At 36.6% G+C, this 23411-nt stretch overlaps 1 protein-coding gene and 2 pseudogenes across 1 annotated transcript; 2 read left to right on the top strand and 1 right to left on the bottom strand.

The window, feature by feature from the left end:
- Positions 1-956: 956 nt before the first annotated feature.
- On the bottom strand, positions 957-1818 carry LOC140669757 (uncharacterized; annotated as a pseudogene).
- A 5042-nt stretch (positions 1819-6860) lies between these two features.
- LOC140669651 (KRAB-A domain-containing protein 2-like) lies at positions 6861-7268 on the top strand. Its single transcript, XM_072899669.1, has one exon. The coding sequence runs from the start codon at positions 6861-6863 to the stop codon at positions 7266-7268; it is 408 nt and encodes a 135-aa protein (XP_072755770.1).
- Positions 7269-9235: 1967 nt separating this feature from the next.
- On the top strand, positions 9236-22653 carry LOC140669649 (uncharacterized; annotated as a pseudogene).
- The last annotated feature ends 758 nt before the right edge of the window (positions 22654-23411 follow it).

The following is a 23411-nucleotide window of genomic DNA, read 5'->3' as shown; positions in this document are numbered from 1 at the left end:
TCCTCCCTGATCCTTTCTCGTAGCGGCTCTTTGTTTACCTCTCTGCGGATGCACAACTAGAGAACGTGTTCTGTATCGTTGACCGGCAATCCACAGTCTTGACAGCTAGGCGAATCCAGCTTACCGATCCGATGTAGATATGCACTGAAACATCCATGGCACGTCAGAATCTGTGTCATTTAGAATGACAACGATCTGAGAAGGTTATTTTGGTTATTATTTTATTTTTTACTTTTTTTATAAAATTTTTTTATTTTTTTATATTTTCAAATTTTTTTGAAATATTTTAAAGGTACAATTTTTTTGTTGACAACAGTCGGGAGTTCTTTTTTTTTAATTTTATTATTTTATTCTTTTAAAAACTGTGTATATAACAGGGTAACAATTTATGCACCGCAAGTATCGTGGTTAATTTTGCTGTTTTATTAAGATGTATTTGTATATGTAATATGTAATTGTATATAAATTTATGTATATAATTATATATATATATATATATATATATATATATATATATATATATGAGTGGACCATTTTAATCCATCCAGTCGAATATCTCGAAAACTAAGCCCGGAAGAGAAAAATGTTTCAGATAAAAATTGTTTGGTTTCGAGGGGGCCATAAGATGGTACCATTGATTTGACCTTGAAAAGTCATTTCAAGTAAAGGTCACTTTAAGTTTTTTAAATGGAACACCCTATACATTTTTACATATTCTTGTAGCTCATCTCGAGAGCTTTCCAAAACACTATAATCAAATGTTTCTCCATTGAGTACTTTTTGAGTTATAAAGCTCCAAAGTTGCAGTTTGAAAAAATTCAAAATATTTCGTAAAATATTCACTTTCCAATAGTCTTATCTTACATGATTCAACTAGTCAAGGCAAGATCTGGACATGATCCAACCAGTAAAGATAAGATCCAAGTATGATCCAACCAGTCAAGGTAAGATCTTTATCAAAGGAACTGTTCAAAATTATCTTCATTGGCTTGAATACATAATTCCAACCTATTTTTGAAGTGCCTGACCGTTTTGAGTAAGACAGCTCACGGTATATTTGCACAAGCTACTCTTATTCTCTCTATCATATCTTCTCTAGTTGTAGGCGCATGTTCATAAACCACATTTTTAATATACCCCTATAAATAAAAATCAAGTGAAGTTAGATCAGGTGATCGTGGAGGCCATGCGATGGCCCCTCGTCGCCCAATCCATCTACCATTGTATTCTCGATCTATATAAGCTCTCGCATAATGAGGTGACGCTCCGTCCATTTGTATCCACATTCTTTGACGTGAAAATCAACATCTTCAAGTAATTGTGGTAAATGATCCCTGAGAAGTTCCAAAAAATCTACACTATTAACATTTCCTTCAAAGAAATAAGGACCAATCAAGAAACCATTTATAATACCACACCAAACATTCACACTCCAGCGATGTTGATTATCTTCTTGTGTATGCCAATGTGGGTTAACATCCGACCAATAATAGCAATTATGTCTATTCAATTCACCATTATTTTTGAACGTCGATTCATCAGAGAACATAACATAATAGAAGAAATTCGAATCAGCTCGGATCATCTGTTGTGCCCATTGACAAAATTGTACACGCAACGGCGTATCTGCTTGAGTAAGAGCTTGTGTTAACGTGATATGGTAAGGATGGTACTTTATTTTCTTCAAAATTCTTAAGATCGTTGTTCTCGGGATACCAATTTCTCTAACCATAATACGACTACTTACATGAGGATTAAGATGAATGAATGCCAAGATAACGCACACGCACATCATCTTCATCATACTCATGATGTGCTCTTTGACGTTCTAAACGGCCTTGGCGAGCTCTTAGTTCGAGGTCCCGGATTGTAGTATGATTCGGATGTTGTTCTCTTTCGGGGTAACGATTCCGGTAAACTCGCGAAGCTTCATGATAATTTAGTTGACATTCTCCGAGAACAAGGAGAATATCAACAATCTCTGAGGGACGATAATCAGTCATGAGTATTGTCGGCAGACGTAAGCCTCTGATTGTGAGTAATAAAGTTTGATACTCCGATCAACAGTGAAAGAAATTTTCGTAATCATGTGTGATTCCTAAATAGTGACAAATAAATTTTCTGGTCGATATTTTCTTTGGAAACAATAGAGGGTATATTATTTCAAAAATAGACTATTTGAGATGAGTAGAACATCAAGAACAATCAAGGGATCAATCAGGTTTGTACTTCTAACGAACAGGATTTGTAGCAATCGTCTACATGGACCGATTATCTATGTGTGTGTAAATATGGGATGTGTATGTATAAGTGTGTGTGAAGTATGTGTATGTGTGTGTAGGTTATGTGTGAATGTATGCGGAATGTGTGTGTGTGGAGTGTTCGTGTGGTGTGTGTAAGAGCATGTAAAGTGTGTGTACATGCGCGTAGGTTATGTCACATAACTTATGTGTGAGTGTGTGTGAAATATGTGTGTAGGGTGTGTGCAAGTGTATGTAAAGTGTGTGTACGTGCGCGTGTGTATGTAGGGTATGGAGTATGTTTAAATCTTACCTTCACTGGCTGCATCATGCTCAGATCTTGCCTTCACTGGCTGGATCATATTCCGGTCTTGCCTTGACCGGTTAGATCATGTTCAAATCTTGCCTTGACTAGTTGAATCATGTAAGATAAGACTATCGGAAAGTGAATAATTTACGAGATATTTTGAATTTTTTCAAACTGCAAATTTGGAGCTTTATAACTCGAAAAGTACTCAATGAAGAAACATTTGCTTATAGTGTTTTGAAAAGCTCTCGAGATCAGCTATAAGAATATGTAATAAAAAATGGGGGATGCCATTTAAAAAAATTGAGGTGAGTTTTATGTGACCTTCAAATAATTCTTCAAGGTCAAACCAATGGTACCATCTTATGGCCCCCTTGGAACCAAACAACTTTTGTTTGAAACATTTTTCTCTCCAAGGCTTGGTTTTCGAGATATTCGACTGGATGGATTAAAATGGTCCACCCTATGTATATATGTTATTATATAATTATCTACATAAATTTATATATAATTATATATATACATTTATAACGGCTCTCTTTCATAAATCGGCCTCGGATAGCTAGTCGGGATCAGGACTTATAAAAAGAGTAGAGATGTTATGGACAAAGCCCGCAGCACAGGCACTTTTAAGATTAACTGGTCAATATTGCGAAACAACTAACACGTTGGTCAAGACCAAAATAGTTTTGTGTTTCGGCTTTTGACGGATGTGTTTTTAGTCAATCCTAAGAGTGATTGACGTGTCACGTCAAAGTTAAAAATTAAAAAAGACACATCGGACTTTGACTGGTCAATACTTTTTTTTTTTTTTTTTTTTTTGTTTCACTGGCCGGGAGGTGGAAGTACTTTATGTACACCCCTGGGCCGGCCCAGGGGTAGTGCGGGACTGCTGTGCAAGGAAGGCGATAAGCCACCGGCAGATAAACTACCGGTCAGGCTAACCGCGCCCGAGCCTACCACGCTAAAACCACCCCCCTTGGAGGGGAGAGTTAAACTCCCCCCCTGCCAGGCAATTGCCTGTATGTTTCACCTTAAGTCCGTTCACAGGGATACAACCGCGAGCCGGACAGTGCGGCGCATGGCGCTTCCGCTGCTACATCAGGACAGTCCTGTCACCCTTGGCGTTCCATTTCTAATTCAGGCACTCCACGGGAAAGAGACGGGGAAGTTAATTCCTCCACCGCCTACCTCCTGGGGTCCATCTCGTGAGAAGACAAGGAGCGACGGGAGACCAAGCCTTCGCGCAGTCTCTCCTCCTCTTCCTTAATTGACATGACTGTTCCCGCAAAAATGGGAACAGCTTCCCATTTCTCCTTGGTTGTTAACATCGCGCTAACCACAGTGGATAGCGCGAGGTCGTGTCCAATCTTGCCTTCTAATTCCTCCCGGTAGGTGGTCCACCGGGGGCATGCTTGTAATACGTGTTCCGACGTATCCTCGATTGGCTGATTGTACTCTAGACAATCCCGTGTTTCCAGCTTCCCTATTCTATAAAGATAGGACGCGAAGCAGCCGTGACCGGTCAGGACCTGAGTGAGCCTGAAGTTCAGCCTCCCGTGTCTCCTCTCTAACCACGTATCGAAACAGGATATGATAGCTCTATGGTCCTAACTCCTGCCACATCATTCCTACCAAGGTAGACGCGCCACTCCTCCTTCAGGTGCTCTTCTTCTGCGATTTTGATTTCCCTAATTGCTCGTACAGTGACCGCCCCTCTCCTACGCAGTTTCATGATTTCACCATATACACGCGTTCTCGCACCTGCCACCAGGTGTAATGGCGACATTCTCGCGAGTAGGGTTGCCGCGTCCAGGGAAACTGTCCGGTAGCCTGAAATCACTCTACTCGCCGTACTTCTCCAAACCCTGTTAAGACCGGTACGCATCTCTTTTCGTCCAAACGCATCGGACCACACAGGTGCCGCGTACATGATAGTTGATAGAATGACCGACGCATACAACTGCCTCTTGTTCTCGCCAGGACCACGCAAATTAGGCATCAATTTCGCGAGCGCTCGAATCACCTTAAAGGTTTTATCCACGACGTATGAAAAATGTCTCTTAAAACTAAGCCTATTATCTAAAATCACTCCAAGATACTTCATAGAGTATCCTACGCTTATGTTGTCACTACCTTAGCGAGAGGGGACACAACGGTTTTGAACGTCTACCGCAGAATATAATCGTCTCGGTCTTTTCGGTTGCCACAGTTAGCCCTAAATTCTTAATTCTCTTCAAAACCTTACCAGCTTGGATTTTAGCTTTTTCAATTGCGAGGCCGGCACTACTCGTCTCCGCTAGCACCAACGTATCATCCGCGAAACAAACAGTCGCACAACCGTCCTTCCCGGTAGGATCCAAGACCGAATCAAATGCGATGTTCCACAGGACCGGGCCCAGCACCAATCCCTGTGGCGAATGACTGGTCAGTCCTAAGTGTGACTACAGTAAGGCCATCTAAGTTCAATATCTGCTTTGCGTGTACTTAATGTTCTAACCTTTCTGCTATCCGTGAGCGATTCACGGCATAAATTGCGCTACAAGTTATTACGCGTCAAGCAACAGTTATGCGCACGTCTGTATCATTTTGTGATGTTTTATTCATCTAATATTGACTTATCGAATAATTGTTAATACCCATTGTAAAAAGTTTGAACATTATTACATTCAAAATGAGTGAAAACTAATGTGATACGACTGATGAAGTAGACGCAAACGATTTGAAAACTAAATTTATGAAAAAAGTGATGAGTTCGAAGAAGACGGAAAGTTCATTTCATATTAAAACAAGACAAAAGTATGAAGAGTTAATTAGTGAAGTAGAATCTGCGAAGGAGGCACAAAAAAAACATCGTTACAATGTCGGCGACTAAAGCGTTATGATGTCTTAGATATGAAAAAGTTAATTATGCCGCTGTTTGATAAAATGAACGTACAATACTATGTTACAGATGACGAGAAATAGTTAGAGAGAAATTTAAACTTGAGCTGATAGCGGGACCCTTCTCCTAAGATGTTTTGTATAGAAATCTTTAGTTATCGTTTGACCTTGGTCACAGAAGCACATATCTCAACATGAGTGTCAAGTATGTATCACGTTACGAAGCCGTGTTTCTATGTTTGCATCCGAAAGGACCAAAAATGTCGTACGGAGCGGCTGCTAAATACATGAAAAAGTCTAAGGCATTTGTAAGTAAGTGGGTGAAACGCTATTCCGACGTCAAAAACGTTGATGACCTGCCGGATCGTGGCTCTGTGCAGAAAACGACGAAAAAGGAGAACAGAATGATTTTTGAGAAGAATCTTTGTTTATCATTGCGTGGCGGGCAAGCAGTTTTACATAAAAAGGGTCTACATATATCATGTGATATTATAAGAAGACGTTTATTGGCTCATGAAGTGAAACTTCGAAGCACAATAAAGAAACCGTTGTTGTCCGAAAAACACGTCGAAAAACGACTTGCTTGGGCAAAAGAAAATTTGGACCGCTATTGGGACAACGTAATTTTTTCAGACGAAGCTTCGTTTTGAGCAAAGTCTTCTATCAGACGTGCCTGATGTATCCACGCCAATAGACTCATCGAGCGGACCGTTAAACATCCGATAAAGGTGCACGTCTGGGGCTGTTTCTCAAAGCAGGGATTTGGCACTCTGCACATCTTCACAGAAAATTTGGACGCTGCCAAAATGGTCAAAATATATGAGAAGGCTTTATTACCATCTGCCCAAAAGTGGTTTACAAAGAAAAATGAAAATTGGCTACTGCAAGAGGACAATGATCCAAAACATCGGAGTAGACTTTGTACTGCGTGGAAACAAGAAAATGACGTTGACGTACTGGATTGGCCTTCACAGATGCAAATCCAATAGAAAATGTTTGGGCGCTCATGAAGTTTAAGCTCCGAGGAAAGAAGATATGGACCGTCAAGCAGTTAGTTCGACAGATTCGATTTATATGGAGGTCTTTGTCTAAAGATTATGCTGTAAAATTAGTAGAAAGTATGTCTCGGAGATGTCAGTCAATTATTGATAATGGAGGCGACTGGACAACTTAATAATAAAGCATCGCAGTCTATATCATGCATAATGTGCGTATTTTTTTTCAATTTATTATCCCAAGTCGTTTTTGAGTTTCGCCATACACGCTCTTGTCAAACAGACTGTAATTAACAGTGCTCATCGTGAATGTGGCCATGGAGGTAGAGACCGTACGTTAAAAGCGCTAAGAAATAAATATGCAAATGTCACGAAAGAATGCATTAACTTTTATTTAGATTTATGTGTCATGCAAAAAAAGTTATATTAAAAAAAATGGTGATAGAACCATTACTGTTTAAAAAGATTCACGCATGCGCACAAGTTGATCTTATCGACATGCAGACGTGTTCCGATCGTAATTTTAAGTATATTTTGAACTATCAAGATCATCTAACGAAATTCGTAATTTTACGTCCTATACAAATGAAGACCGCAGAAAAAGTAGCTCACATTCTTCTAGATATTTTTTGTATTTTGGGTGCCTCTTCAGTGCTTCAATCAGACAATGGCAGAGAATTCGCCAACCGCGTCATTGAAGAATTGAAAGTCACATGGTCTGAGTTATCAATAGTACACAGCAAACCACGGCATTCCCATAGCCAGGGTAGCGTAGAGCGAGCAAATCAAGATGTACAGAAAATTTTGTTTGCGTGGATGGAGGATAACAAGACCAATCATTGAAATGAAAGCCTTAAGTTCTGTCAACTGCAGAAAAATTGCGCCTATCACACTGGAATATGGCAAACTCCTTTTGAAGTCATGTTGGGTAAGTATAATACTTTAATACATAAGCTTATGTACATAAATATATTCTATCTATAAGTAAAGTTCACTGCTTTTTTATTTATGATAGAAAGAAAAGTTCACGTAAAAATACAAACACTATCAGATTCTATAAAAAAGGTTCTCCAAACTGAAGAATTCTACAAAACGCTCTAATGTCACCTGAAGAGAACAAAAATATCTCTGATGACAATGTCACAACAATACAAGGCGATCCCAGTTCACTTATAAATCTTGTGAAAGAAATAAGTATTCAACAAAATGTTTGGACTGATGTGAATATATGCTGTATTTGCAAAAAGGGGAGTTTTGGAGCACACATCTGCTATAAATGTGGGAAAGTTGTACATACTATATGCGCTGATAGTACACTAAGTACAGAAGAAGGAAGTACAGTGGTATGTATCCGCTGCGTGCAAAAAGAATTAATAAATAAAAACAAGGTAAAGGCTGGTAACGATGCGCCCTCCGTTACTAGTACCTGACCTACTAACCGTCGGAAGTCCGCTGCCCGGCGAACACCGGCCGGGCAAAAGCGGAGTGCGCCCTTTTTAATCTTCCACAACAATGCGCGATTACTATGACCGGCAGATTTTGGCGAGCGAGAGACTAAGTCCCGCTCGGGGACCGACCCGACCGTCACCGAAACCACCCGAGCATGCGACACAGTCTCGAAGTTTATCGAAACAACGAACGCTACCGACTGGGCCCGAAAACGACCGAGCCAAACGAACATTTGAATCAAACGGTAAAGATAATCCGATAAAACAATTGTTATGGAAGAAGCAAATCCGCTCAAATAAAAAGACGGCAATCCGGCCGAAAGAGAGCATCCCCGATCCGACTCTCACAGCGATCACGAACGCTACAAGAGAATCCAACTTCTTAAGAACAATCCTGAGAGAAAGCGGTGGAGCGTACTCCGCCACCATTAAGTGTTCTCGATCGACCAGGATTTTCCTGACATTTCAAAACGCGAGTCGACCGGAGGCGAGAGTACTCCGCTTCCACCGAGAGTTCTCGGTAACTCGCCGAATATAATTCGACCGTCCAGAACATCGGACCAACGGTCAAGGGGTAGAGAGTGAGCTGCCTCTGACGAGAGTTCTCGTCATCCGATGAAAGAGCAATCCTCACGCATTTCCTCGATCCCGGAACTTGCCCGTAGAATCACGATCGATTCATTGCACGCGGGTCAATATCCGTCCGTGTTGACAACACCGATACACTCGCGATTTAAAACCCAGCGGCGCCCGAGCGACAAAAACACGGCCACGCGCCGTACCGCTGTAAATAGCACGCGAAGGTTGTGCAAACACGAACGCCGATATTAACGTGCCGAATAGATCGATAGTCGCGATCGTCGCGATTAACGCATTCTCATTGTACATAGTATTCACGTCATTTATACACACACACACACACACACACACACACACCCATACGCCACATACTGTATATAAACGCTCATTACCACAATAAAACAACACTACCTTTCAGCATAATGTCACGTTCCCACGAGGCGTGAATCACGAACGTGAATTATGCTTTCGTGCTCGCTTCAATTTTTTTCACGCTTAGTGAAAAGCGTTAACTGTTCACATGGAAGCTTTCCATCATCTAGTTTACGAAAGTATAAATCGAAACATGGTTATGGACGGAATAATTACTGAGGGTTGTAAAGTTATGTGTTCAATTTTAGCCCATGAAATTATTCTGTTGCTTGGAAAGGAACAGAAGAACGTAGAAAAAGACGATGGTGAGTTAGGCAGTGGATATTACAGCGGCCAATTTTGGGAGGTTCTACATTTATAAAAAAAGAACTTAAAAATCGTTATTCCGATGATTTTAAAAATATATTACGAATGACAAAAATACAATTTAAATATTTGTTAGAACGTATTGAATTTCTTATAAGAAAACGTGATACTAATATGAGAAAAGCAATACATGCTAAAACAAAATTAGCAGTAACTTTACGCTATTTAGCAACAGGTGACTCTTTTAAAAGTTTAGAATTTCTTTCCGTGTTCCAAAAAACACAATAAGTAAATTTATCCTGTATACTTGTGATACCATTTACACTTCCTTAAAAGAATTTGTCGAGGTAAGTAAAAATTAATAATTATTATTGTTTTTATTAACTTATAAATTATTTTAATAATGTAATATGAAACCTATTGAAATCACCAAATTATCGAGAAATCTTTCAGGATTTTTTTAAATACAATAGAGAGGAAAGAAAAAGAGAGAGTTTTAAATATGCTATTTATTATTGATAATATTAAATAAATATATATATATATTGTTTATTCTTCTTTTGATGAAGAATATTCCTGGTTAAACCTTTAAACTCTAAAATAATTATAATTCTTTCTAATTTTAATATTATCAATACAAATATTAATATATATATATACATATATATATATATATTAATATACATATATATATATATATTAATATATATATACATGTATATATTAATATATATATACATGTATATATATATATATATATATATTGGGTGAAGCCCTTAAGCCCAATATATATATATATATATTGGGTAGTCGAAAAAGTATTGAGCCCTTTTCTTGCTAGATGGCTTTAGAGTTACATATCTTAGGTAATATAAGTCGCATCAGGTCATACTTAGCGTCAATTAAAAGCTGACATTTGACAGTATTAGATGTACAAACACTGTTGAAATTCGTTTATTCAAACTTAATTTAGTACGCCTTGAAGATGAGTGAAATTTCTGCAAAAATTCGCTATATTTTACAATTTTATTTCGATAAAGGCACAAATGTTGCGCAGGCCTGTGAAGAAATTTGTGCTGTTTATGATCAAGATATCAAAAGCAACAGCCAAAAGATGGTTCAGTCGCTTTCGTTCTTCGATTCAAAGATGCTCCTCGTACTGGCCGACCAATCACAGGAAAAGTTGATGAAATTATGGCAAAAGTTGAGCAAAACCGGCATGTAAGCAGCCATAACATCGCCAAGGAACTAAATATAAGGAAAAAAAATGGTTTAAGAAAGTTCTTTTAAAATATAAAAAACAATTGTCCCAATTTTGACTTAAAAAGGCTCAATACTTTTTCGACTACCTAATATATATAAATATATATATATTAATATTTGTATTGATAATATTAAAATTAGAAAGAATTATAATTATTTTAGAGTTTTAAGGTTTAACCAGGAATATTCTCCATCAAAAGAAGACGAATAAACATGTTCAGAAGCTCCTCCTTCACTGGATGTATTTGGTACAGATAGGTTGTTACATTGAGTAGTTGGTACACACATTTTGTTTATAATCAGAGTCGTAATTGCAATTGCATGTTATTGCAATTTCATAACATCTGGAAATCCAATGGTTCGCAATAACGATACTACATATTTCCCGAAGTGATCATAGTTATCCTCTTTCTTCTCTGCAATTTGTTCTGCTCGTGTTAATATATCTTGGAGTTTATTTAAAGCATGAGATATAAAACCTGATTCTTTGGACATATTTCATATTTTTTTCCTTTTTGAAAGTATATTTTCTGATTCTGATATTTTGAGAGACATTTTTCTTTTTCTACGGGCTTGTTTCATGCGGATGATGTTTTTGAAAGTTGGGATGTGTGAGAAACAGCCTCATCATGAATAGTATCCTCTATTACTACTACTTATTCTGCATTTTTTTCTTAATTAACTTCAGTTTGAGTATCATTTCTTTGCAACACCTGAAAATAAATAATTTATTTCAGGTACCAATGACTCAAGAAGACTGGAAAAATATTGAATATGGATTTAGGATGTGTTGGAATTTTTCAAAATGTATAGGAGTTCTCGATGGAAAACATATTGTTATAGAAGCTTCTCCAAGAAGTGGCACAGATTACTATAATTTTAAGAACAGCTATAGTATCGTATTGCTTGCTTTGGTTGACAGTAATTACTGTTTTCATTATATCGACATTGGAGCTAAGAGAAAGGGGATCGGATGGAGGCATATTTCAAAATAGTTCATTATACACCGCTTTAGAAACCGATGCTCTTGCCATACCTCCCAATGCAGTCATTGTAGGAGATGACGCATTTCCTCTAAAAAAATATCTTATAAAACCCTACAGTCGTCGCAATTTATCAGAAAGAGAGAATCTATAATTACAGACTTTTCAGAGCACGCAGAGTCGTGGAAAACGCATTTGGAATTCTCGCTAGTAAATTTAGTTTTTGAAAAACCAATTTCATTGAAACTAGAAACAGTGGACAAAGTAGTTTGTACATTACACAGCTGTGCTTTACACAACTGGCTGAGAAAAACCAATCTGTGTTACATAACTAATGGCCTAATTGACTACGAAGACGAAAATCACCATGTTTTTCCTGTTCATGGCGTCAATTTAACGATGGTTTGCAAAACTTGTCACCGACGCGTAACAGACATGCAAACTTTGAAGCAGAACAAACACGAGAAAGATATTGTAATTATTTCAATGGTGAAGGAGCAGTACCATGACAACATCAAATATTAATTTATTATTAAAAATACTCATTTTGCCAAAAAAATATTACCAAAAAAAAAATATTTATTATGTGTAGTTAATTTCTCTTAAAGATATTTACTATTATTAAATGTTATTAAATGTTTATTATTATTAAATATTATTAAATATTAATTATAAAATTAATTATAATTATTCTACTTACCATATTTGACTAAGTTTCTCTTTATTGCACAAAAGGGCGAATAAAGGAATTCATCTTCGTAAACCACACTACTTTTGGTTTGTAAACCTCATCTGCAGATTTTCCCGACCTTTGACGATCTCTGATTTTTTTCAATTCTTGACAATACGAACTTCTCGAATTTTTCAATTTCAAAATTACTTCTTTTGGTCCAAAGCCATGTATATTTAAAGCCTCAGAAATTCGTTGGGCTGCTGCTGCTCGCATATCGCGATCTCTGTATTCATCCAATTTCGGATTATAAAGTACAGGTTCTGTTTGATACAAATGCAAAAACTTAAAAGTATCATTATCGTTTAATTTCATTACACGCTGCGTAGACATGTTGGTTCACGCGTGCTAGTATCACGACTGAGTCGTGGAGGTATTGACGTCACAGATAATCTTCAGGATAGCGCGTTCATACGAGTCGTAGGCCACGAAAGCGTAATTCACGTTCGTGATTCACGCCTTGTGGGAACGTGACATAACACTCGCTCGTTGTCCCTTTCCGCCTAACTCACGAACCTTGATCTCGGCGAACTATCCGACAAGCGATTTCTATACAGGGGGTCGTTACAGGCTATTAAAGGACTTCAAGCTCAAGCAAATACTATGAAACAATTATCCGATAAAAAATTTCCACCTATTGAAGTAGAAAAAACCGTTACTGTACCTATCCCAAGCGTGGATAGAGCAGAAGGTGATGCTCGAAATGTACTTGACGTAATAACAGAAAAAACGGATGATGAATTTTATAAAGTAGGTACCAAACAAGGAATTATAAATACACTTTTCTCTAAGGAATCAGATACAAGAATGTAAGGAAAATTTGATTAATATTAATAATGGACCCAATATGGAAGTATCCTTAAGAGAAGTTAGTATCAAAGATTCAAAGTTTGGAGGCTTTATAAAATGTAATTGTAATAAAAATTGTAATTCTAAATTGTGCAAATGCAAAAGGTCAAACGTATTGTGCAATTCTAAATGCCTTAAATCGATTGGTTGCCAGAATAAATAATTCGCTTATTGTCGATTTATGACATTTCGATAATTATTTAGTCTTAATTCTTTTTTATATTAATTATTTTTAATTTTCTTGTGTTTTTTAAAAATTTTTCCTACATATTGTTCCTAATTTTAAAAATATTTCTTTTACATAATATAAATTAAATGCATAAAGGCAATAAAGAGCAAACGCGGGTGGAGGGCGTGAAAAAACTTCTTATTCAATCGTATTGGATGTAAATCTTTATTTTCAAACGTTTTAAACTCTTTTTTTGAGTCTTCTTCAGTGACTTTAACATATAGAAAATAATATATCAAAAAATTGAAAAAACGATAGTAAAAAGGCGCAAAGTACAAAAATTATACTTACAATATCAATACAATATTAACGTACCGCGATACATCCCGCCATACTCCAACGCCTATCCAATGTAAGACGCCTCCTACACAGTGCTAAACGCAAGGATAAATGCACTAATGGGATCACATACAACTTATGATGAATAAAACTTCAAGTGCGAAATTCAAAATTTAAGAAAGGCAACTTACTTGGACCGACGAAGGACAAACGAGATCGCACGAACACACGCATATAAATGATAGACAGTAACGAAAAATTCAACGATAAATCATAAAAAATGTCGTCAAACCGATAAAAAATAAATAATAAATAAATAAACAACACAAGGACAAATATTAAAATAGTGACACGTTAAATTTTAGATAAATTGTCAATAATAGGTACACAAACATTATTTAATTTTATGGTATTGCTATAGAAGTTCAACGCATTCTTTTGGCGTTTAATATGAATCATCTCCGATATTAATCTCTTTCTCAAAAACAGTTCTTCATCCAAAATCTCAACATTGTCGAAAAATTGTGATTCAACGTCCTATGATCAGCAATGACAGACGTACGGCTCTTAGAATGTTTTATTATTTTCGTTTTTAGCAAACGTCCGGTTTGTCCCACATAAAACGCATCGCAATCCATACAATTGATTTTGTAAACTACATTACTACGAGAAAATTTATGTAATCTATCTTTTTCTACTTTAACGAACCGGCGTAAGTTGTTAATTTCCGTATAAGACAATGTTACATCTAACAAAGAAAGGGTTGGAAGTGTCCCCCTCCGATTTTAATGAGCTTTGACTATGTTATAGTCTTGGTCAAAATAGGAGACATGTATTTTTTTTATAAGTGCCCATACGCCCGTTAAGGGGATGAAACACCCTCTTGAGAAAAATCGATTTTTACATTTCTGAGCGAATATTGTCGAAACAATAAGATATAAAAAAATGTTTCAAATAAAAGTTTTATGGTTTTTCATGTTTTTTTTAAAACCGTGCAATCAGATTTTTCAAAAATGTTATATTTTTCAAAATCCCTTCTCCTTCCTTTCAATTTTTGAAAATTTTAAAATTTGTCTTATAGCAAAACTTATAGCTCATTTAAAGACAAATTCAACCATATATGATAAAGTTGTATTCCGAAGTCGCATTTTTCAGAAATAAGCTAAAAATATCTCTATATATCACTATACGCGCGCTTTATCCGCCTCATGACACTCGCTATTCACAGCGACGGTTTTTTCTTCGCAAACTCACAGACGCAACCATAAATTATCAATAAATAATTTATAAGAATATACATTTATAAATATAGAAATTATATTTATATAATTTACAATTATATAATATATATATATATATATATATATATATATATATATTATATATATACAGGGTGTCCCCGAAATGGCGGATCAATTCTCGTGGATAGATAGAACATGTTAAACTGAAAAGAAAAATCTTATATCATTTTGTTAAATTCGCAATTTATGAGATATAAATTAATAAAGATCGGCCAATACGTGCCAGGATAAGCGCGCGGCACGAAGAAGCCTCCTACTTGTTACTTGATACTAGGCGCGCGGCGAGACAGTAGGCGGAGCGCTCTACAAAGGACATACAAAGGGCGTACTTAAAGAGACACGTACAGTGCGTTCTGCGTTTACGTCTTGCCGCGCGCCTAGTATCAAGTAACAACTGGGAGGTTTCTTCGCGCCGCACGCTTATATTGGCACGGATTAGCCGATCTTTATTAATTTATATCTTATTAATTACTGCGAATTTAGCAAAATGATATAAGATTTTTTTCTTCAGTTTAACACGCTTTATCTACCGACGAAAGTTGATCCACCAATTCGGGGACACCCTGTATATATATTATATATATATATATATATATATATATATAATTAATATATATGTTATGTGAAAATATATAATTTGCATAAGAAAAATGTTTTTATACATTAAAAATAGAACTAGTCGAAAATCTTTGACGGGATGTGGAGGTTAATAGATTAAATGATTCAGTTTTATGAATAAACAGATGCGTTTACGCAACTGCGAGATAAGTTGGTGCAATATATAATTCTACAGCGATTAAATTTTCCGAAAAAACGTTCCTGCTATAAAAATTTGGTTTTGCAATTAATGCCTCTGCACCGTATCTTCCATCCCATTTTGTTAAAAGTTTAACATCTACGCGATTGCGCACATTTTCCATCGTTTTGCCAAACACGGCATTATTCATTAGTTTGTACAAATTTTTTTCAAATTCATTTTTCGCCAGTGTTCTAAATTTTGTGTTGAGTTCTATATAAGTACGGAGCCACGGAGATTGAGTGAATTGTAATATACAATGAATTTTTGCAACACGAAGACCGTGACGTGAACATTGCTGCAGGTTGCGGTAGTGTATCAACGTAACGCTTCTTATCGTATAAGGTTGCGAGAAGTTTGTCCTTGCGCTTGCCGGATGGTTTGTCGCGTGTCGGACAAAACGTTAAGTCAGTGTGCAAATCGTGAAGATGCTGCGGATACTTCGAGGATGTAGTCTGTAGACGAATCGAGCCTGTAGACGAATCGAGCGCGATCGATGATACATCAAAATTGGAAACATTATCGATCCACTAAAAATCAGCATAGGGCAATGGTTGACACATTGCCGTATAAATTATTAACATCGAAATACATCAAGAACGTTGATGGTTTCGATGAGTCATACAACTGCATGTACTTGTTATTAGCACACGCGTATCTGTTGGAACATTGACTCAAACCACTGCGTATACCTCGTTCGATAAATATAACCATGTCAATGTCTGTGAGTAATTCAAATATAATTTTCGTATGATTTAACATGGCGTCCCACGTGTAGCCGGGAAGAGTATAGTAATACGCGGGGTCGAACCCATAACTCTTGATACAACTCTCGCGGTTATTTTCAAAAATGTCGGCTTATTAGCCGACAACTTGTTACTACAAGACATCAGTTTTGAGGTATAAATCGCTATATTCGCTTAGCGTTTGAATGGAGAATCGCTTCCACATAATTTCAGCGTGCGCGTAATCGCTCTCGGATACTGTGTTACCTGTCAAGGAGCTGTAAAATGATTCTCGCGATGGTAGACACGCATCTTGCAATTTATCTATTCAGTCAATGTACTCGTACGGGAAGACACCTTTTCTTGTCAGTAAATTGAAATCCTCAGCGGATAAATTCCAATTGTAAAATTTTGAGTTTATCCTTGCTTAGAAAAGATACCAATTTGTCGAGACTTGTGAGAAATTTATATAAATCTATGAAACGTAATTTAATGTGATTTCCCGGTTTGTCTTTCGTACCCTTAACATGTTTTGTAAATGAAATATATTTTTCTTTTGTTATCGGAAGTAAATCGATTCCCCCTTCAAACGCTGTAACTATTTCCTTGATTATAAAGTGAGAATCATAAATTGTGAAATATGTACTATTGAAATACAAAAAGATTTTTTGTAATTTAGATTGCAATTTGAATGCGCGGGACCTCTGTACCGTCCGGTCAAATGACAATGATCGCGTACGCGCGTATCATCATCTTCCACGAATGGTTTCTCACATATATGACACTGAGTCGCGCTTCGAAATTCTTTCCATTCAGTTTGCGTTAAATTTACCATGGGGACATTGGTTGTTAAAATATTTTCTACGTTGCGCTAAATTTTTAAGTTCGTCGGCAAACCACGCAACGCAATTGGCTTCGCGACAAAAATGATATGCGGATAACGAATTATCGTACAAGCAATGTACATAATAAGCGATACTAAATACTTGATGTTGATAAAAATTTTCTTCTTTTTTCATCAAAACGCACTCCAGATCGGCATACACGACGAAAGGTAGTCGCTCTTTTCTGTTGTAGTTGGCGAATGCGAGCCACCTGTCTTTATCGCTTAATCGCGGTAACCGGATAGTGCAGTCGTTCATCTTTCCACAGTCTACTGTATGCGACTGTAGTTTCTCGTCCGAGTGAAAATAGCGCATGCATCTGTAAAATAAAAGTTAAAAATTTTATATCCTTGTTTTAAATATTTTTAGACAGTTTTATTAAATATACATACCGATCGCAGATATATTTTTGACCATTGTGTTTGCTGAGTTGCGAACTCATGAGTCTGGATAAATTCTTGATCCACGTGAAATGTCCGATATCTCGCGCATCTTGCACGTAAAACAAGTTAACGTGCTTGTCCCTCTTTTTCTCCGGCGTAACGGGATAATGTTTTCGTTTTCAATGGTATACATATTGATTGAAATGTCATTATAAATTTCAATTTTTTTAATTTGATTAAGAGTGACTGGAAACTCAATATCTTGGACATTTAGTACTGTTGTATAATGTGAGTATGATAATTGTCGGTCTGTTTGCCTTTCAACTGGATACAGAGCAGCCACCACCGCCCAAACATGCATTGTCTTGAGATTGCACGTTAACCACTGCTCGTTTCATTATTATCTTTCGCGGTAATTGCACGCAACATTCGGCGCGCATAGGATTATATTTATTTATATTTACAGTCAAATTTAATATACGCAATAATGCCCATCCGCTATCACGTTCCTGAAATTCTTCGAGCGATGCAAGGGTGGGCTCGACGACTCGCCGCTCATACTCGCGTAAATCGGATGTATGAAAGAGTTCAAAGTTTCGTGTATTGATTGATTTCTTGGCGCGCTTATCGCCCGCCACAAACTCGCCGTTAAACACTGTATTCACTTTCACACTGGTGTGTTTTTGCATAACGTTTTGCGCGTGCTCGAGCATAATGTCACTCGCGTCTTCCAAAAATTGACGAGGTTCGATGTAATTATAATTTATAATCGCATCAGTCAACATACGACCTTCGAACGCCGTATCGATCTCTCCCCAAATCAATCCATTTTCTCGCGAACTGCATCCTGCACCCGCGTGTACGAAATGCCTGCGCAACATATTTTTCAATCCTTCGAATCACGCGATTCGAGCAATCAGCGATTGTCGATTTCCGATCGATAATCATGGTCGTTTAATTCGACTTTGTTCTTCCAACGACTCGATACATTCGTTACATTGCGCCTCTCACGCAATGTACTCCTCCACTGAATTTACCCGGGTGGATTGCTCCCACACAATTTGTCCCGCCATGTTTTTCAGACCAAACAAGATGCACGACTCAAAAATAATAGAGATGCACCTCTTTGCAGTGATTTTATATCGCAATTCATAGACGTTTCTATCACGCATTTCGCGATTTGTCATTTAACGATGACGTTATGTCGAAAAATTTTTTTTGCTGTATTTCAAATATTAGCAGCTGCACATCGGCGCTCGAAAGTTTTGCAGTTTCAAATTTCATGCAGCTGCATTTCGCGATTTGTTATATCTCGTTGGATTGTCACCTATGGGCCACATCATCTCAAAGATTTGTCATATTTCGAATATTAGCAGCCGTAAATCGGCGCTCGGAAGATCTGCGTTTTCAAATTACATATAGTTGTCATTTAACCTTAACAATTTTGCAGTTTATCATGCACACTTTAAACATTTTAGTAAAATTCGTTAGCGCATGGATAATTTGTAGTTTCAAATTACATGCAGCTGCGGATTTGTCATCTAACGATGACGTTATGTCGAAAAATTTTTTTTGCTGTATTTCAAATATTAGCAGCTGCACATCGGCGCTCGAAAGTTTTGCAGTTTCAAATTTCATGCAGCTGCATTTCGCGATTTGTCATATCTCGTTGGATTGTCACCTATGGGCCACGTCATCAAAGATTTGTCATATTTCGAATATTAGCAGTCATATATCGGCGCTCGGAAGATCTGCAGCTTCAAATTACATATAGTTGTCATTTAACCTTGACAATTTTGCGGTTTGTTACGCACACTTTAAACATTTTAGTAAGATTTGTTAGCGCATGGATAATTTGTAGTTTCGAATTACATGCAACTGCGAGTTACTTTTTGATAATGTGTCACGTACATTTAGAATATTCAGGTGTGATTTCATCAGAAAATGTTGTCGTACCTCGGCGCATGGAAAATTTTAAGCGTATTCAGCTAAAATCTTTGGGGACGTAATTATTAATTAGCAGCTGTATATAGGCGCTTGGAGAAAAAAGCTTGCTGTATCAACAATCACCCCCTCCACATTGCAATTTGTAGTGCTAAATTGTGAACAATAATCCCCTCCACATTGCAGTGTGTAGTGCTAAATTGTGTTTTAATACTTAAAATAATTTAATATCGTGTCAATCGTTTGTGGTCTCCGCTAATGAAAGCAACATGAATTATTACGTCCCGATTACAGACACTCTGCCAAAAAAAGAATAAGTTTTATTTTTTTTAAATAATATTTTTATTATTTATATTAGCCTAACACTGCATATAAACTTTTATTTTAATTAAATAATATTTTTTAATATTTATATTAATATTATATTTTTAATAACATTTTTCTAAAATTTTGTAGCATTTCATCCGAGTCTCGTCGCGCGGGTCGTATCTTGGGAAGAAGGTATGCTCTAACCCCGACATCATACAAATACTTGGAGATTGGAATAAGCGTCAGAGCTATGTCATATGTGGAATTACTTATTGGTGATAACCGAGACAATCAAATAGTATTGCCTATCGTTACCTGACACTTTGATGCAGAACCGTGTTGATATTGAACTACATGTACAATCGACTGAAAGTGAGCTATTATGGATCTGCGATCTATCTATTCAAATGATTACATTAACTGATTCCAAGATTGTTAAATTAACATTATCTAATAATTCTTTGTATGTGCATCTGCAAACATTGGTGCATTAATTCGATTTTGAAGACTGTATCGATCATATGCATTTCTAGCTGTGTCAGAATACATATATTGTTAATGAAAAGTTTAAACAATTTGTTAGCGTTTTGCAACGCAACAATATCACTGACGTTTACGATGCGGTAAAAGTGATACGTGAGAGTGACGCGTTTGACGGCAAATCACTCGTAGGTTGTGAATTGTTAACATGTGCTGTAAATGATTTACTCTATGATGTTTGCAATAAATAAATTACCGTTTTTATTACTGATTTTTATTATTTCTTTCTTCGCCTATTTTTTATAAAACGTATGATGTATATAGTTGGATCTACATTCATTCTGCTAGAGATGTTGAAAAATGCTGATGTAGATGAGACGTGAGTTACTCGAGTTAGAGGGAGATGAGAGATGTGAGATTAAAATATATATTTGGGAGAAGCGTGTACCATAGGAAAATTTGCGATCATCCTTGTGACAATCTTGTCGCATCTGATAAAGAAAACGCGAGTTTGCGATCATCCTTGTGACATTTTTTTTGTTATATCTGATAAAAAAGAACTTTGTACTTATGGATGACTTGATGGACATTTCATCCGATTCGTTCGAGTTGGCCGATTCATCCGTGTCGCCTGATTTACTCTTGATGAACATTTCATCCGATTCATTCGAGTCGTCCGATTCGTCCGATTCGTTCGAGTTTGCCGAGTCGTCCGATTCGATGGATTTTTCGTCCGAGCATTCTATTCGGATGTAGAATCCTTACACGATAGTATTCTTGACGGTAATTCTAATGATTTCAGTGATGTTGTAGAACCTATTCATACGTTAGATGATGTACAAGTACGTACATATAATGAAATGAAACGACTGTGCATTATATCTTTTTATTATAAACCTGGGATTTCTGTTAAATACTGTATATCGTGTTTCATGCGATTACCGGAGAGGTCACAGATTGGGAGTGATGTGCGCACACATCAAAGTGAAGTTTATCAACAAATCCGTGATTTACATGAATGCGGTGGATGTCTGAGACCGCGGTATCAATTAATACCGTGTAATTTTTGTCCGTTTTGTACGAAAGAAGACTAATGCATGAAAAATAAAACTATTATTGTGTAAGTGTCGCGATAAGATGCGGTGGAGAGAACGCTCCGACGCCATCGGTGGCTCTGTGACTCCTGTGGTGCAGTTTTTGCGAAATCGTGAAATTGATTTGCCAAAGACTTATACGAGATCGCTAAAACTGTTTTTCGAGATTCGTGATGATATAGACTTTTTATGTAATGTGATCAATGAGGATATCGAAGTAGAACTTTTACAATTTGAGGATCCTGTTGTTGCGAAAATGAAGCATCTCCGAAAAGAGAAGCTGCTACAAATGAAAAGAGAAAGAAGGATAGACTTTTTAGAAGAGAGAAAAAAGCGACTTGTCTCTCACACAATTAATACACGCATGTGGTAAACGAAGAAATTCTGCATGAATTGTGTGTGTATTTATAATTTTTATAAAATTTTAAAGATGTTAATAATAATGTTTTTTTTTAAAAGACGCTGTGGTGCGCTCTCCCTCCCTTCTCTTATTTTAATTTTTTTATCTTTTTATATTTTCTATTTTATATTGTATATTTTCATATTTTATATTTTTATGCTATTCAATTAGAATTATCTGTATGAATGTTGTGTGGAGTGACAGTCCACGTCAGCTTTTAATTTTTGTTATCAGCTGTGAAGAGTAAGCATTCGTACTAACTCTTATGTCATGCTCGTCCCTTACCCTTTTTTTCTACCGAGACGTTACCTAGCCTCCGCTGGAGTTGGCATAAAGTGCCTGTCTGTTAATGAGTACATTTGTGAAGTGATTAAAAGTTTAAAATGTCACAAGTATTAGCATTCATTGAGGCTATGTTTGAGACGGAATACCGTCGCCTGCGGCTTCCGAAGGGAATTGACCGACGGTACCATCGCCGGTCAATTCGAAGAATGCGAAATTTGGCACGCGCCCTGTTCTAGGCATTGCTGAACGTTTTATTCGGAGACGTAAGTAATTTTTATTATTATTTTATACGCTTTTTTATTTATAATATATTTATAATATATACATATTTATATTTATTAATTTTGTTATATTTTTTACATTAATATAGATTTTCCAAATATGTACCGATCCGATCCCTGGATACATCAATATAGCGCACATGGAGGAGGTGTACTGGGTGCGGGCCTACCGTAAGGAGAGTGCCGAATGGGAAGATTTGCGGGGCGATAGCTCCGGGGCCCGAGAGCTGGACGCGGAGTATCCACATATGTATGCGGATATCTTCTCCCTCCGCAGATTATTCGGAGAGGAGTCCCTCATATTGTAAGTATGCGCAAATTTTAAATATTTTTTTTTAAGTACTAATAAAAATGTTCATTTTCTTTTCTGTTACAGAAACAGCCGTCGCGAGTTTCCCCTCCGCCTTTCTCCCACGAATTTTTAGTTTTTTAAATTTTATATTTTGTATCTTTTACATTTTATATTATATTTTATATTTCATTTTTTATATTATATTTTCTTAATTTTATATTATATTTTACATTTTTAAATATTTATATCTTTTTATATTTTTAATTTTCTATTATATTTTTAATTTTAAAACACACACACACTCTTTATATGTATACACACACCTTTCTTTATTAAAAATTATATTTATGATAAAATACGTATATTGCTTATTTGCGCCTTCTTCATCAATCCCATCCTTCTTCCTCCATATATTAGATATAATTAGATAATATTTAATATATATAATAAGATATAATTATATAATTAGATGTAATAACTTAATATTTAATATATAAAAAAAAAACTTAACATAGAAAAATTATATTTTCTCGCGTACGCCTTAGCCTCCGTCTTATCGCGCTCCCGCGGGAGGGTCCCGTTAGCGCACGGTGCAATAGCCCACTACCCGATAGCACACGACAAATTTAACGTTATTCTCTATAGCCCACAACTCTTTAGCACACATCCCGATAACACACCAAGTAAATCGAGTATTTTCCCGATAGCGCACAATAAAAATGCACATTGTCTCGATAGCACACGGCAAATTTGACGTTATTCCCGATAGCTCAC

The sequence above is a fragment of the Anoplolepis gracilipes genome, chromosome 9 (genome assembly GCF_047496725.1).
Source record: "Anoplolepis gracilipes chromosome 9, ASM4749672v1, whole genome shotgun sequence".
Taxonomy (NCBI): domain Eukaryota; kingdom Metazoa; phylum Arthropoda; class Insecta; order Hymenoptera; family Formicidae; genus Anoplolepis; species Anoplolepis gracilipes.
The sequence above is the reverse complement of the archived record's forward strand: the minus strand, read 5'-3'. Positions and strand labels throughout refer to the sequence as shown.

Bases quoted from the DNA above. Each gene is read 5' to 3' on its own strand.
- LOC140669651 (XM_072899669.1), top strand. From the start codon at position 6,861: ATGGTGATAGAACCATTACTGTTTAAAAAGATTCACGCATGCGCACAA.